At 36.6% G+C, this 14,058-nt stretch overlaps 1 protein-coding gene across 2 annotated transcripts in view; it reads right to left on the minus strand.

Annotated features, from left to right (window-relative positions):
- The window catches only part of LOC117209603 (GTP-binding protein RAD-like), a 76,543-nt gene that overhangs the window by 15,135 nt on the left and 47,350 nt on the right, over positions 1 to 14,058 (minus strand). For both annotated transcript variants that reach the window (XM_033451804.1, XM_033451805.1), the window contains one exon: positions 830 to 1,044. In XM_033451804.1, coding sequence (XP_033307695.1) covers positions 830 to 1,044 — 215 coding nt within the window. The remainder of the gene's footprint in view (positions 1 to 829; positions 1,045 to 14,058) is intronic.

Below are 14,058 nucleotides of genomic sequence, written 5' to 3' on the forward strand. Positions count from 1 at the left end.
CAAAGGATATACACATGACGCTTTTCCACGACAGATGTTCAAGGAATATATACATAACATTTTCCCATAGTAAATGTTCGAAAAATATACACGTAACGTTTTCCCATAGTAAATGTTCGAAGAATACACACGTAACATTTTTCCATGATATGTGTTCAAAGAATATACACATGACGCTTTTCTACGACAGGTGTTCAAGGAATATATACATAACATTTTCCCATAGTAAATGTTCGAAGAATACACGCGTAACATTTTTCCATGATATGTGTTCAAAGAATATACACATGACGCTTTTCCACGACAGGTGTTCAAGGAATATACGCATAACATTTTCCCATAGTAAATGTTCGAAGAATACATGCGTAACATTTTTCCATGATATGTATTCAAAGAATATACACGTAACGTTTTCCCATAGTAAATGTACACGTAACATTTTTCCATAATATGTGTTCAAAGAATATACACCTAGCGCTTTTCCACGACAGGTGTTCAAGCAATATAGGCACAACATTTTCCCATAGTAAGTGTTCGAAGAATATACACGTAACGTTTTCCCACTAAATATAGCATCGCGTGACGACGTACAAAAGAGAGAGGAACATTGTCCTTAGCCCTGTGCAATGTTCCAACAGCTTTACATAGTGGTAAGTGTTACGTATAGGTTTCCTTTGTTTCAACAAAAGTCTCGACATTCTATACCTAATGTGTGTCTAGCCTTTGTCACGAGTTTTAACCGTTTGTTATAGTCGCTGTTATAGTCGAACAACGTTCCATGTATAATGGATATGCGCGACATGTGCTTTATACACTGATTTATTCTCACCTCAATAACCTGGCCTCCCTGGTGCTGCTGCAGCTAGTGCCAGAGGATGTGACGCTGTTGATACTCTTGCTACGTCGGCTCTTCAGCGAATCGCCGAGGTTATAGACCCCATTCGCTGTTATGGAAAACGACCTGAGCCTGTAATATTCCACTCCATCTTCTTCTCCCTCATCGGCCCCGCTGGCGCCACCGCGTTTCGTTTCAGCGAGCATCGGCTGCAACCAAACGAAACAATCCTCTTAATTGATGTGCTTCTCTTTCGAGGACTCTTCGGCAAACTCTCTATACATTCTTCGATCCGTCGCAATTTGATTTGGAACGGACGAGGAAACGACGGATTATAAGAAAGATATAATCGACGAGGGTCGATACTAAGAAATAACGAACAAGTGAAAACGTCTTAAGTCTAATTTGAACGACTAAAAATAGAGAATCAGAACGGTACTTCTCTAAACAGTAATATTTCATTGCCTTTACCGCCATTTACCTATCCAGGTATTTTTTTTTCCTCACCGTAGTTAAACGAATCTATTTGTTTCAGTTACTGTAAATACGAATTACGCTGAATTGAACATAGAACAGCTTAGCTATAATACACGTCACACACTGGCAGTTTGAACGTCGAGGACGATCATTAGAGGCAATTCGGATACAGGTACACATCGCGCTGCGCTGAAAATTGCCAGCCAAACTAATATCGAAGAACCGATTGCAAAGGCAAAGTGAATTAATGGCAGAGGATGGTTCACTATCCGCGTGTTTTGTTTCGTCAAACAATGAATTCGATCGAAACGTGAGAATAGTTGCAATGAGATTCTCTCGACCTGTTTGCGTGGGCGGTTGTCGGAGCACGTCTTCGAACTTTTGTCAATAGAACAGGAAATGTTTTCCTCTGTTTATCATTTTGATGCAGCAAACGGACGCTTCTGCATACGAACGAAACGATTACTGAGTTTTTTTTTTTGCAAGTTTCACGGTCAACCTTTTCACTTCCTTTTTGTTTATATAAAGATGAAATACCAAATATATAGTTATATTTAGATATCTATAAATATTCGAAGGAACTGCAGGACATACCGAAATTAATAAAATTCTACGAAACATTTGAAAGCTATTTTACGTGATAAGACTAGTACTTGCTGCTTCGTTCGTATTAAACTTTTTATTCGAACGAATCGCAGAATGTATCAGTATCAGTAAATATTCTATGGAATTTTTCGAAACTATCTCGTCTGACGAAATTAGAATTTTCAGGTTCCATCGACGGTATGAAAAATCTTTCATCAAACGAATTACGGGATAGGTAAAATTTAATAAAATCTCTCAAAAATACCCCAAGTTACAAAAGTAGTAGGTTGTAGGCTGCTTTGTCGACGTACCTACGATTTTCTATTTAAACAGATAATATAAAAAATACCAGAACAATTTTGCGAGATTTTATAAAAATGCTTTATCCCTTTGTAGTATCAACTGCACTAGCCAGTTGTGTTTCGAACTGTTCATAAATTTCCATGCAAACGCATTACAGAATATTCGTAAAATTTCGTAAAAATATTTCACATGGCAAAAGTAACGATTATGTCAGCCTCCTTCGTACTATCATATAAATTTCCTCTCAAAGAATCAGCGAAATGTACCGATAAAATTCCATAATATTACAAATTTGGATAAAGAGTTCGAAGCAAATCGAAGTTAAACGAATATTCCACGAGTTTTCAACCAGTTCGAGACATTTCGTAGAAAGTAATAAATTGAAATAAAAATTCTACGATTTCTCCGAAGTATGTGACAAACGCTGCATAGTTTGTCTCCTAAATACAACAAAAGTAAATCTTATATAAAGAAACGTAAATATTAGTAAGGTTTCTTTCGTTTTATGAGGAAATAATGGATGCGCAACATTTTACATTATTTTATCATTTTGTTTTATCAAGACCGTTTTAAAGATCACAACGTTCGACGGATTAGCTTTCATATTTGTATAAAGATGCGTCGTTGCAAAAGACGTGTCTGTAAAAGAGAGACACTTTTCCGGCAACTAAATAAAATTACAAAGAAAGGATACGAACAAAAAGGTACAAGAATAAGAAATACCTTTTCCCAAAATATCGTACGCGATCGTTCGTAGGCTTCGATTCGATCATAAACCGAATACTCGCATAATCAACGACAATACCCGGTGACCGTTTTCCGAGAAACGGCGAGACTGCGACAAATTGCGGTTAACAACTGAAACGGTATACGCGTACAGGTAGCAGCTACGATTCAGCATTGATTGTACCGCTAAAACAACGTTTGCCAACCAAGAATAGGTTCTCGTTAACTCCGTTCCGTGCGAATTGTTTTCTCAGAAGTTGTTACATCAAACAGTTTCACAGATTCGTGGATAGAGACTGTGTCCTGAGCTGTGTTTCCCCTGTCACGATTAGCATGATTGAATTCGATCGGAACAGCCGGCAAACGAGATTACCCACGAGTCCTTTGTTGAGAAAGAAACTAGTAGAGTAGAATCAGATCTGAAATAACACGACGGTTCGGAGGGTCGAAAGAAGATTGCTGCTTTTCATGCGAATGGAGAGTGGGGCTTTCAGATGTTCTCACTTAAGTCAGCTTGCTCACGATGAGAGGATATACTGCATGTACATAGTACGGTTCGTGTTATTCGAGCTGAGAAGGCTTTATAGGATAAAGTGCATTGTGTTATATCTCTAAGAAATGTCGATGATATTCCAGGAATTAAAATTTGTTGGTAATGAAAATGGTAAATGCTTCGAATACGAATGGAAACGTGAAATTTATGTAATTTTTTCGAAGCAAAAGTAGCTGTATTTTTAGTTTGAACGAGAGAAAATCGATTGATTATGTGGTGGCTAGTGAAATTTATTTGTTTCAGGAAGATTTCTGCGTGACGTTACAACGAAGTGGAACGGGTGAAGTTAAAGAGAGACGCGACATAAGGAAAAATAGCGTTTTAATAAAGTCGCATGTTCGGATACCGAAATATTTTATGTTCGAATAAAAGGCGATGGAAGTTGGCGCAATAAAAGTTTTATCGTGTGCAAAGCGATGTTTGCGAGGAAAGACGATGTGATGTTATAAGCTCGATATTGAAATAAATATGACGGTGGATAATTAAAATATCTTTTTCTTACTCGAAATGTTCATCTTTTCACGCAATATCTCGATATGTAAATTTTTCTGTTACAAATGTTCAAATATATATCTTTTTATCGAAACCATTTTCGTGAATCTCACTTTGGCGAATTTATTATCTCTTGACAAATAACGACTTTGTTTATTTCTAATAGTTAATTGGAAGCAACAACGATTAAATTAAACCAAGATCTACTTTAAATTTCGATAAACGTGCAGAACAAATGTTTGGTAAATCGAGAAACGTGGAATCAAATGGAAATAATTCTATGATATTTTAAATGACGATATTTTCCCTTTTTATCTCGTCATCGCGTTACCTCTGAGTTCCGTTAAAATCATTGTTTAACTTTTGTTGTTTGCTCCGTATCAATTGTAATATTTTCCACGTTTTAATCCCTCTGCATCAGAAAGGGATTTCGAAAGAATATCCGAAACTTTTTCACATCGAGGTTCCACGTATTTTTAATATGTCCAGATATAACATTATAGGGATGAAAATCCTTCAAACTTGCACCTTTGTTTAAAAACGCGTAACTTCAATTTTTTGCAGTTTTTTAAATGCATGAAATTTAATAAAAACGAAGGACAAAGCTTGTAAACTTTACTTATATCGTATAGTTACATCTTTTGTGTATCAGAATTTTATTAATAGCAGTCGTTTTTTCTCATTTGCACGTTGCTCGTCGCATTGCTCGTTAAACGCCAATAAGAAATTTCAAAAAGTTTGACACACCAGCGTTTCGAATATTTTAATAAATAACCCAAGTTGTTTAATGAACATCTGTCATTAGAGCAACGTTAAAATTATTTGCCTCAGTTAAGCAGACAATCGGAAATCACGAAGGAAACAGCGTGTTTAACAAAAGGCATGATAGAATTTTCCAAAAATGAGAATCCAGTTGCATAACAGTTTTTTTTTTTAATACAACGAAATGTATCTATTCTTCGTCCAAAATTACTTTATCGATCCGAGTTATTCGCTTGATATACGTTTTCTGAACTTTTGTCAACTCCGATTATTGCTTAGTAGATAATAACATTTCCAATAAGTGGAAGTAATTTATTTAATTAAATCATAGCTAATAATTAATTGCCAACTTTGGAAACGAATATACTGAAAATTAAACAACTTGGAGCACTTAATCGTTCCATTTATAGAGCAAATGATAAAACAGACGTGGAGCATAGTTAGCTAGATTGCTTAATACTCGGAATAAAAATAGACAGGTTTGTTCGTCACGAGAAAAAAATATCCCTTTTTCACTGAGACTACACGTGGCAAAATGGATATTCGCAAGAACCGGAGGAATTTGACTGACAAAGCTTTGACGGACGACTTTGCTTTATCCAATATGCAGAATATTGCGCGAATACAGAACTGTATTTTCAGTGCTCTGGAATATTTAACTGGTGGAAATTTCATGAAAATAATACCTGCAACGTAACACATATCCTCGATAATCGAGTGATTTATTTCGATTAAAAGACGGGCCAGTAAAAATAATGTCTCAAATAGAAATAAATCGATTACATTCAAGTGGTTTTATTTCATCTTTTCAAGATATATTATACCGCATAAGACTTCTATTACTACTATCGAGATATGTATAAATTTTGTCTGCTAGACTAGATTGACCGCGTGGTAGCGACACACGTATGTGAATATGAGTGTGTGGAAGTATGTGTGTGCACAGCATCTCGAAAAACAGATGAATGCAACTGTTCCATTGTCAGTGTGGTATGGAAGATGGTGAGACAAAGAAAGTGCTGAGACGCGTGTAAATGTAAATCGACGAAGATCCTGGAAACCGTTTATCAAATAAATCTAAAACTATTTTAATATGAATTCTAAGTGTAATCTTAATATTCCTTTACTTCTATTTCGGCAATTAAGATTCAGAATTCTCAACAACCACGAAGAAAGAAATCTCAGCAGAAAGTAACTTTCGGATTTCTCACTGATCGAAGAGAATCCTTCAATTACCTTCAAAGTTGTAGAGCCTCGATTATCGATCAAAAAACTAACGAGCAGGTGATAAAAAATGACACGAAATCGATGAAGGCGACTGTGTGTTATCTTTCGCTTTACTCTCTTTCGCCTAACTTTCGTTCTGCACCGTACGAAATAGCGGAGTGTTTGGCGAACCGATGGTTTTCCTTCAAAGAGACACGAAAGCATCCTATTTCATAACGCGAGATTTCTTTCCACACATAATGCGAAGCTGCTCCGTACGAATCACACGATCGATACCTGAAATCGGTCTGAGCGAGTCTGATTTGATTGGAAAATTCTATTTCTGCGCGCGGATCGAGTTATTTAATAACTTCGTTTCCACGCTTCGGCCGTAAAACCGTTTTCTCATTTCGCGTAGGTTAATTTTGCGGCACGTGCGCTTTATTCGCGCTTCGGCGAAAGAACCGTGCCGCGTTTCAAATAAAAGCCCATTGAAATGATAGCGCATTGTGCGACGAATTTACGCTCGCGCTCCTTTTCAGCGTGCGCATCGATCGCCACAGGGTTAACGAAACTCCGCTGCGAAATGTCAAGTTTTTCTCTTGAAATTTTTATCGCTTCACGTCGACTCGGCTCCACTCCACCTCGAGTGCCGTACAATGGTATCGGATGCAAACTGTTATTCTAAACCTACGCTATAAGTTTTAGGGAATTAACGGTGTTTTAAACGCAAAGCTTGGGAAACAAAATTTGCTTTAACATTTTCTTGAAAAATACGACCGTAAAAATATGCTCGCGCAACGCTACGCCTCAACTTCTAACATCAATCGACTCATTCCGTGTGTAAAAAGTTTCTGAACGCATTTTCCTTCTTAACACTTTGACTGTCACGTTGGTCGTAATGACCAGCCACGGTTTCTCCTGTGACGCCACGGTCATTGATGACCAGAGCGCTTCAACTTCTTACAATTGTAAAAATTCAATGAAAATTGACAGTTAGGGAATTTGGAATATAACCGAAAAATAGAATATACTTTGAAATGAAAAGTGCCCCATTGAACGATTAAACATTCTTATTAGAACATCGATAAAAAAAAATTAGAACAAATCTTGCATCTAACGGTGCACTGTGTTTGCGTGCACATCTTTGAGGGGTAATCCACGAATATTATTATAAACACAGCTTAGAAAATAATCGTAAATGCTGCTTTATAATCGTATAATTGAAGTTACAAGTGTGAACATACCTTGCTATTATATATAGAACGAGCAAATACCGTTTACTAATATCTTCTACACGTTTCAACGATATATTCCGCACGTTTTGCTTACAAAGAAATAACGAAGGCGAATGGTTTGTTGAAATAAACGAAGCCTCGTTACAATATGTCGCTATCGACTGTTACCAAGGCGCCACGGTGGTAACCCGTGACCACCAATGAGATAAACGGTCCATTAGGGAAGAACGTTGTCTCACATCGTCAATTTATTATTATTTCGCCATTGTATGCTTTGAATAATAAAAATACTCCCGTGGTAGTCAAAGTGTTGACACTAACTTGTCCAACTTACTTGTCCAATTGGCTTGGAATTTTGCTGGAGTCTGCAGCAGCGCGAGTTCAGTACTTTTCTTCTTTTTCTTATTTTCTTCAGCCATGGAAAATCGAAGAAGCAGAAAGAAGAAGAAAAAAATTCGTAATCGAATCGCATGGTGCCTCGTTTCTTCGTCGAACTCCATCGTTCTTTAAATCATCGACTTTTTCCTTTCGTTCTGGCACCTGCTATAGTCAAACTCATCCCAATTAAGAATCTCCTTGAGTTCTTTCATTTTAGATAAGTAGAATGGGTACCATCGGACGAGGCTCGTTCGCCTATCGCGTAGAAGGGTCGTGCCATCGATTTCTATTTTTCCTCGACGAATGAAAATGACAAATGTTGTTAAAATACGTCGTTTCTCGTCGCTCGACGTTTCAACGACGAGACAAAATACATTTTACTATACGGTTTCGTAGACGTATATCGTCGCGTTCGATACAGTGCGCCTAACGACAATGATAGCGGTAATGGCAATAACAAAGATCAATATATTTTCATATTTTGATACTTTATCTTGCTGAATTTAAAGTACGTAATATTCTCTTGGTTCGTTCGTTACTGTAACAAAAATTACTGATAGCGTTTGCTCGTATAAAATAAGTTTGATCGTTTCGTGGAAAATTCAACGTCTTTGTCTTGCTTCTTAGATCAATTGTAAACGCCCCATGGTACGTTAGAAACGAGGACATACGGAAAGACCTTGGAATACCAACGGTCAAGGAAGAGATTAGCAGATTCGCAAGAAGATACAGAGAAAGAATAGCAACGCACCCGAACCGGCTGGCAGCGGAAACGATCGACACAACCATAGGAAGAAGACTAAAAAGGAAACCCAGCAGATCTCACAAAGGATATATCTTAACAAACACGAAGATGGTACCCCATTGGGGGTAGCCACCCACATGATAATCAAACAGATAAAAAATTCTACCAAATGTCCAAATTGGACAAATTGTGAATGTGAAATTTTAAATAAAAAAAAAAAAAATCTTTGTCTCGCAATTTATTTACTATTTTCTTTTTCCTTACTACTTACTTTCTTACTACTAAGATTTTCTATTCGATACTTATACTATACTTGACCTTGTCAATTACAGTTCCTGTCAGACGCAAAACTTTCCCGCATCTCGCCGTTATATTTTCCGAGAATATCAGTTTAGTATCTTTGACTTAGGAATACGTTGTTGGGAAACAACGTGGTAAAACGAACAATCAAATCGCGTGAGTATATTTAAAATTAAGGATATTTTTATACCAGTTCTTTTTTTTAACTTTTCTACGTATATATTTTGACAGCTCTTAAATATCGTAAAAGCTTTTATAAATCTTGCCAATACCTTAACCAACTAAATCCATTTTATATCAATTTTATTGGTTAAAGGTCTTTATAAATTACAAACTGCTTCTTAACATATTGGCAGCTGTCGATGTAGTTCTACATTATCCTAAAATCGATAACCGGTTACCGCTAACGTACATTCTACGTCATTTAAACATTCATAGCTGGTTGGATTTTATAATGGAAGTATTTTACCTATTTGATTTGTCGAGTTTTGAGTTGAGTTCGAGTCGAGAAATAGAATATCAACTTAGAAAATATTAATTTAAAAATTAATAATCGATCGTTTGTTTCTATATCGGGCACCGTACACTTTCGTTACTCTTTGTGATTTCACTAAAATTATTTTACAATAGTTTTTCATTTTTACAATTTGCATTTTCAACATAGAGATTTCTATTAACCAGTTAGCCGTTGCGATCGGTTTGAAAACTTTGAAAAGCCTGTACCTAAAATGTATGAGAAAAAGTAAGCGACGACGAGTATACTCGTCAAACGCACAATATGCGTAGCTTTTATAGCATAAAATTAAATCGTAACGAAACGACTGTTTTATTTTTTAATTTTATTAACGGTAAGCCTCGTCGTAGCACAAAGTATTGCCATTTCTTCGTGACGAGTATACTCGTCAAACGCACAACATGCGTAGCTTTTATAGCATAGAACTAAATCGTAACGAAACGACTGTTTTATTTTTTAATTTTATTAGCCACAGACCTCCTCGTTGCACAAAATATTGCTACTTCTTCGTGACGAGTATACTCGTCAAACGCACAGTATGCGTAGCTGTTACAGCATAGAACTAAATCGTAACGAAACGACTGTTTTATTTTTTAATTTTATTAGCCACAGACCTCCTCGTTGCACAAAATATTGCCATTTCTTCGTGACGAGTATACTCGTCAAAAACAACTCACTGGTTTTAAATATGAAACGACGAGTGATTACAGGGAGAATACGTTCATTTATTCATTTTAATGCTGCAATCCTTTATGCAAGTTTTATATTTATATTAATAACATTTATAGAAATTTTCGAAAATTGTAATATTCCACCTAAAATAGAATCGTAGAATTGTTAAGACTTATACTAATCGTAACTATATAAAAGTTAATCGCGTTAAAGTCATCGGACTTCTTCGTTCGGTGTACCACTCCATTTATTTATTTGCAATTTATTCGCAATAAAAAGTAAGGAAAAGATTTAAGGTATCGTCGAGTGATATTTAGTCAGCGTAATTCTCGGTCTCGATTACATCAACGTTTTAAATATCAGGTTACCGAATAACGAATAAACGATGTACCATGTAAGAAACTTAGAAAGAGAGATTAGGGTCAAAGTGAATCCTCGTACACTGACGTGCTCATTACGAGAATTAAGGTGTATTGTCGTAAACCGATGTCTCGCGTTTTAGCCTAATTTCTTGTAACGGGTAGAACTCGAATATTCCGCGTGATATTTAGTCGACATCGAGCTTTCTCCCTAATGGTTTCATTCTCTAAGCATCTTCAGTTCGAAAGGAATCTGTTTCGTCGAATAATAAAAATTGTATTAAACCTTTGCACTGCTATGTCGAGTATGACTCGACATGAATTTTTATCCTCAGAAGCTCCTTTGTCGAGTTCCACTCGACATTCTTTCTATCTCACCTTTTTTCGCGAAACGTGCGAAAGAAAAGCAGAATTGCATTCTGGAAATTGTTTCCAGATATATCATACACTTAAAAATTACAAAATACAACGATAGTGAGAATAAAACTGGTATTTAAGCGAATTTGTTTCTTCCTTTATTTATTTAAATTGTCTTATCTTTTGGTTAAAGTAAATTTCAAATAAAACACTTAAAATCATTGGCAGCTGCTGATAACGAAATTGAAATAAAATTTAGAATGCGAAGGGTTAATAATAAATTGTATATTAACCAAAAATATACTTCATTTCCTTAAACGCTATCAAAATTCTAAGAATATACGATTAGAGTCTTTGTAATAAAGAAACAGCCATTTAGAAAGAGACATCTCTCTGACATCGCAATATAAAAAAAAAAAAAAAACAACAAAAATGTTAAAGAAGAGTAAAATATTATCGAAATTGTCTCTCTAATACGCTTCAGCTTAGCTTGGTACCACACGTTTATGCTACTCAGCTTCTCAAAAATATTCCACTACTATACATTCGATGCAATCCATCGATTGCAGAGATCTTGGAGAGATTCAGCCGTATCAGCTCGCGCCACTGTCGAAAACAATTTGCCTAACGCGAATCTGTCGTAAAAAGATCCACAGACTTTGCTCGCTTGTCGACGAGTTTGCTCCTTTATCGGTCGAGGTGTAGATCCTTTTAAGCCGTTGGCTCTCGAACTTTCTCGGCTAACACGCGTCAAACTCAACACGATCAGCAAAGAAGGAACAAAAGTGTCAGACATTGGGACAACATCGCCAACTGGCAACCTCGGCTTTCATTTCGACAACGGCCCGGCTATATCGTTCTACGCTTTCTCGTTCTAGTTTCTCGTCGGATTTACGAGATTCGCAGACGCGAAGCTTCACGCGATCTGCACGAGAAATCCATTGGACGTGGAGTGACTAGTTAGACCGAGTAATGTCGACTCAATTCGTGGATAGACTCGCTCTTCCTCGACGTTTCGAAAAATCCTAGCTGATGGATTTTCGCGTAATCCTCCTCTCCTGACGGTTTGCCTGTCCTGCAGGACCCGGATTTCCTCCTACTCGCGCGGCTAATCGGCCAAATTACTGGCAAAGGGGAGAGACGTTGGCGAATGGAGAAGTTCCGTGTTATTGGGTTACACGGACCATCTATTGGCTTGGCAACTAAGAGATTGCGGATTTTGTCATTAGGTGGTAATGAAAAAATCCGCAATCTCTTAGTTGCCAAGCCAATAGTTGATTAATTCTGATATAAATAATTCTGATGGCACTTTATCGCCGTTTACTGCCCTAACTCGAGCTCGCAAGATTAATATCAAAATTCTTAGCACTTTGAAGTGTGCTCGGTCTTTCGAATTAGTCCGTTTGGTGTTATAGTTTTTAATATAGTCGGTTAATCGATCGTAGTAAAAATTCGTCAACTTTTTCCTATCGTTCCATGCAGGACTAACTTAGGTAACTTCGATTTTGTTAAAATAGACCTTGTTCGGCTGTGAGTGACGCTACAGAGATGGTCGTTTTTCTTTTACGGACCCTTAACCATCTTTAAAGCAACTATGGTATTTGTCTCGGATGAGATCGCACGTTGTATTGTATTTAGTGCTCGTTCTTTCTTATTTTTATTCATGTGCTCGTGTATCCGATAGTTAAAATATGTGGATAAATAAATATTTAATTAACATTGAAGAATCATTACGGTCTACGTACAGAGAATATAATTATTCATTTTTATAAAATATCTTCTAGCAGAGACGATGAATCTTATTTCCAAGTAATGAAATTTTCCGCTGTGAAAATTTCCGTAGCTTAATCACGATGACATTCGTTTATTAAACGCAATAAAACTCCGGTGAGCTGTTCATTAGCAGAGTTTGAACATTTTATCGATAAATTTATAAAACAATTTATCGGTTTCAAGGTTTATATAATTAATTATTGTATGGTATTAAAATATAAAATTGAGAATGCGATTAACGGCAGTATTACAAGGATGCGTTTAATCGATAGGAAGTTTTTTAATAGATTTCCAAGATGTAATTATCAAGCTATTTAATCAGATCCAATTAAGCGCCCTCCTTTTTAGTTGGAAATTTCGAAGTAATTCCGCGTATAATTTAACGCGACTGAATTTCATTCATTCGTTTGAATAATTCCATTCGTTTGAAATTCATTTATCGTTCACACATTTATTCTTCATCCGTCTGTAACGTTCTACACGATCGTACTTATAACCAATATCGTTCCAATTTTCTAAATATCGTGCATTTACAAAATAAATGAATATCAATAACATCGTAGCAAACTTAGATCCCGTTACGTAACGTGTCTTAAACAAACAAATTTGAATTTAATAAAATGGACGTATATCGCTGAATAAAATCTAGCTGCTGCAGTAAATTTGCGAATTTTTATTTTATTTGTCAGTGTACGTATCGTAGGTAACTGCTGTACGGATGAATAATCCAATTTACTCAGTGAAGCTGAAAGTCTATTAAAGAAAAAAGAATAAAAAAAATACCGCAAGTTGTTCGATCAAAGAATTTGTCGCTGTGTTCTGCGTCTTTAAACCAGCTATTAGGCGAACAGCGAATTCCATCACGGAGAAATGTTGCGTCCTTAGACAAGATACGATCGTCAAGGTAGCGAGACAAAGCAGAACGTTCTGTGAAATTGCCGTGTGACAACGCCAGGCCACAGACTACTTCTACGACAAAAGACATCGTAATGAGTCCTATTTGCGACGTCTTGCGGCAGTCAGCTTATTCATTAGACATTAATACTTCGCATTATTACATGTTTCGATCTGCAAACGCAACACACCTTATCCGATACACTCACTTCCAATTAGTAGACCAGATACAAAGATGTGTCGCTTAATCCTTTCGCTTTGCCAGTCCAATCCGCCGAAGTACTGTCACTGAATGGAAACGCGCGCCAGAAATACGCACAGTGTGCGTGGTTGCTGTATATACGTTTTCCTAGGTCTTAGATAACAATAATTCTTGTAAGAACCGTATATGAAATATCGTTTTACTGTCGACGGATTTAACAGATTTTTTAGCACGAAACAGTATACGATCGTTTGGATGTTTGAAATATATTGCGTGAAACGTTTTGATGTTGTTTCAACAATGAGTAACTTTAAGAAGTGATTAATCCAATATGTCAATAGAATCAACAGAAAAAATATATTATTGACTACAGATAGCACTTGTACATGCGTCATTTGGATACCCGAAATATGGGCTGCAGGACTCAGGTGACACGTCAGGAGACACGAGAAATCGCGAAACCGATAGATCGCCGGTGATCTCCTCGCGTCGCAGTTCGAACGTTTCACGAATAAAGTGAAGAAATTGAACTTTGTATTTTTTTTTTAATATTTCACATTCACAATTTGTCCAATTTGGACATTTGGTAGAATTTTTTGGCTGTTTGATTACCATGTGGGTGGCTACCCCCAGCGGGGTACCATCTTCGTGTTTGTTAGGTTATATCCTTTATGAGATCTACTGGGT

Source organism: Bombus bifarius, unplaced genomic scaffold (assembly GCF_011952205.1).
Source record: "Bombus bifarius isolate JDL3187 unplaced genomic scaffold, Bbif_JDL3187 scf7180000008178, whole genome shotgun sequence".
Taxonomy (NCBI): Eukaryota; Metazoa; Arthropoda; class Insecta; order Hymenoptera; family Apidae; genus Bombus; species Bombus bifarius.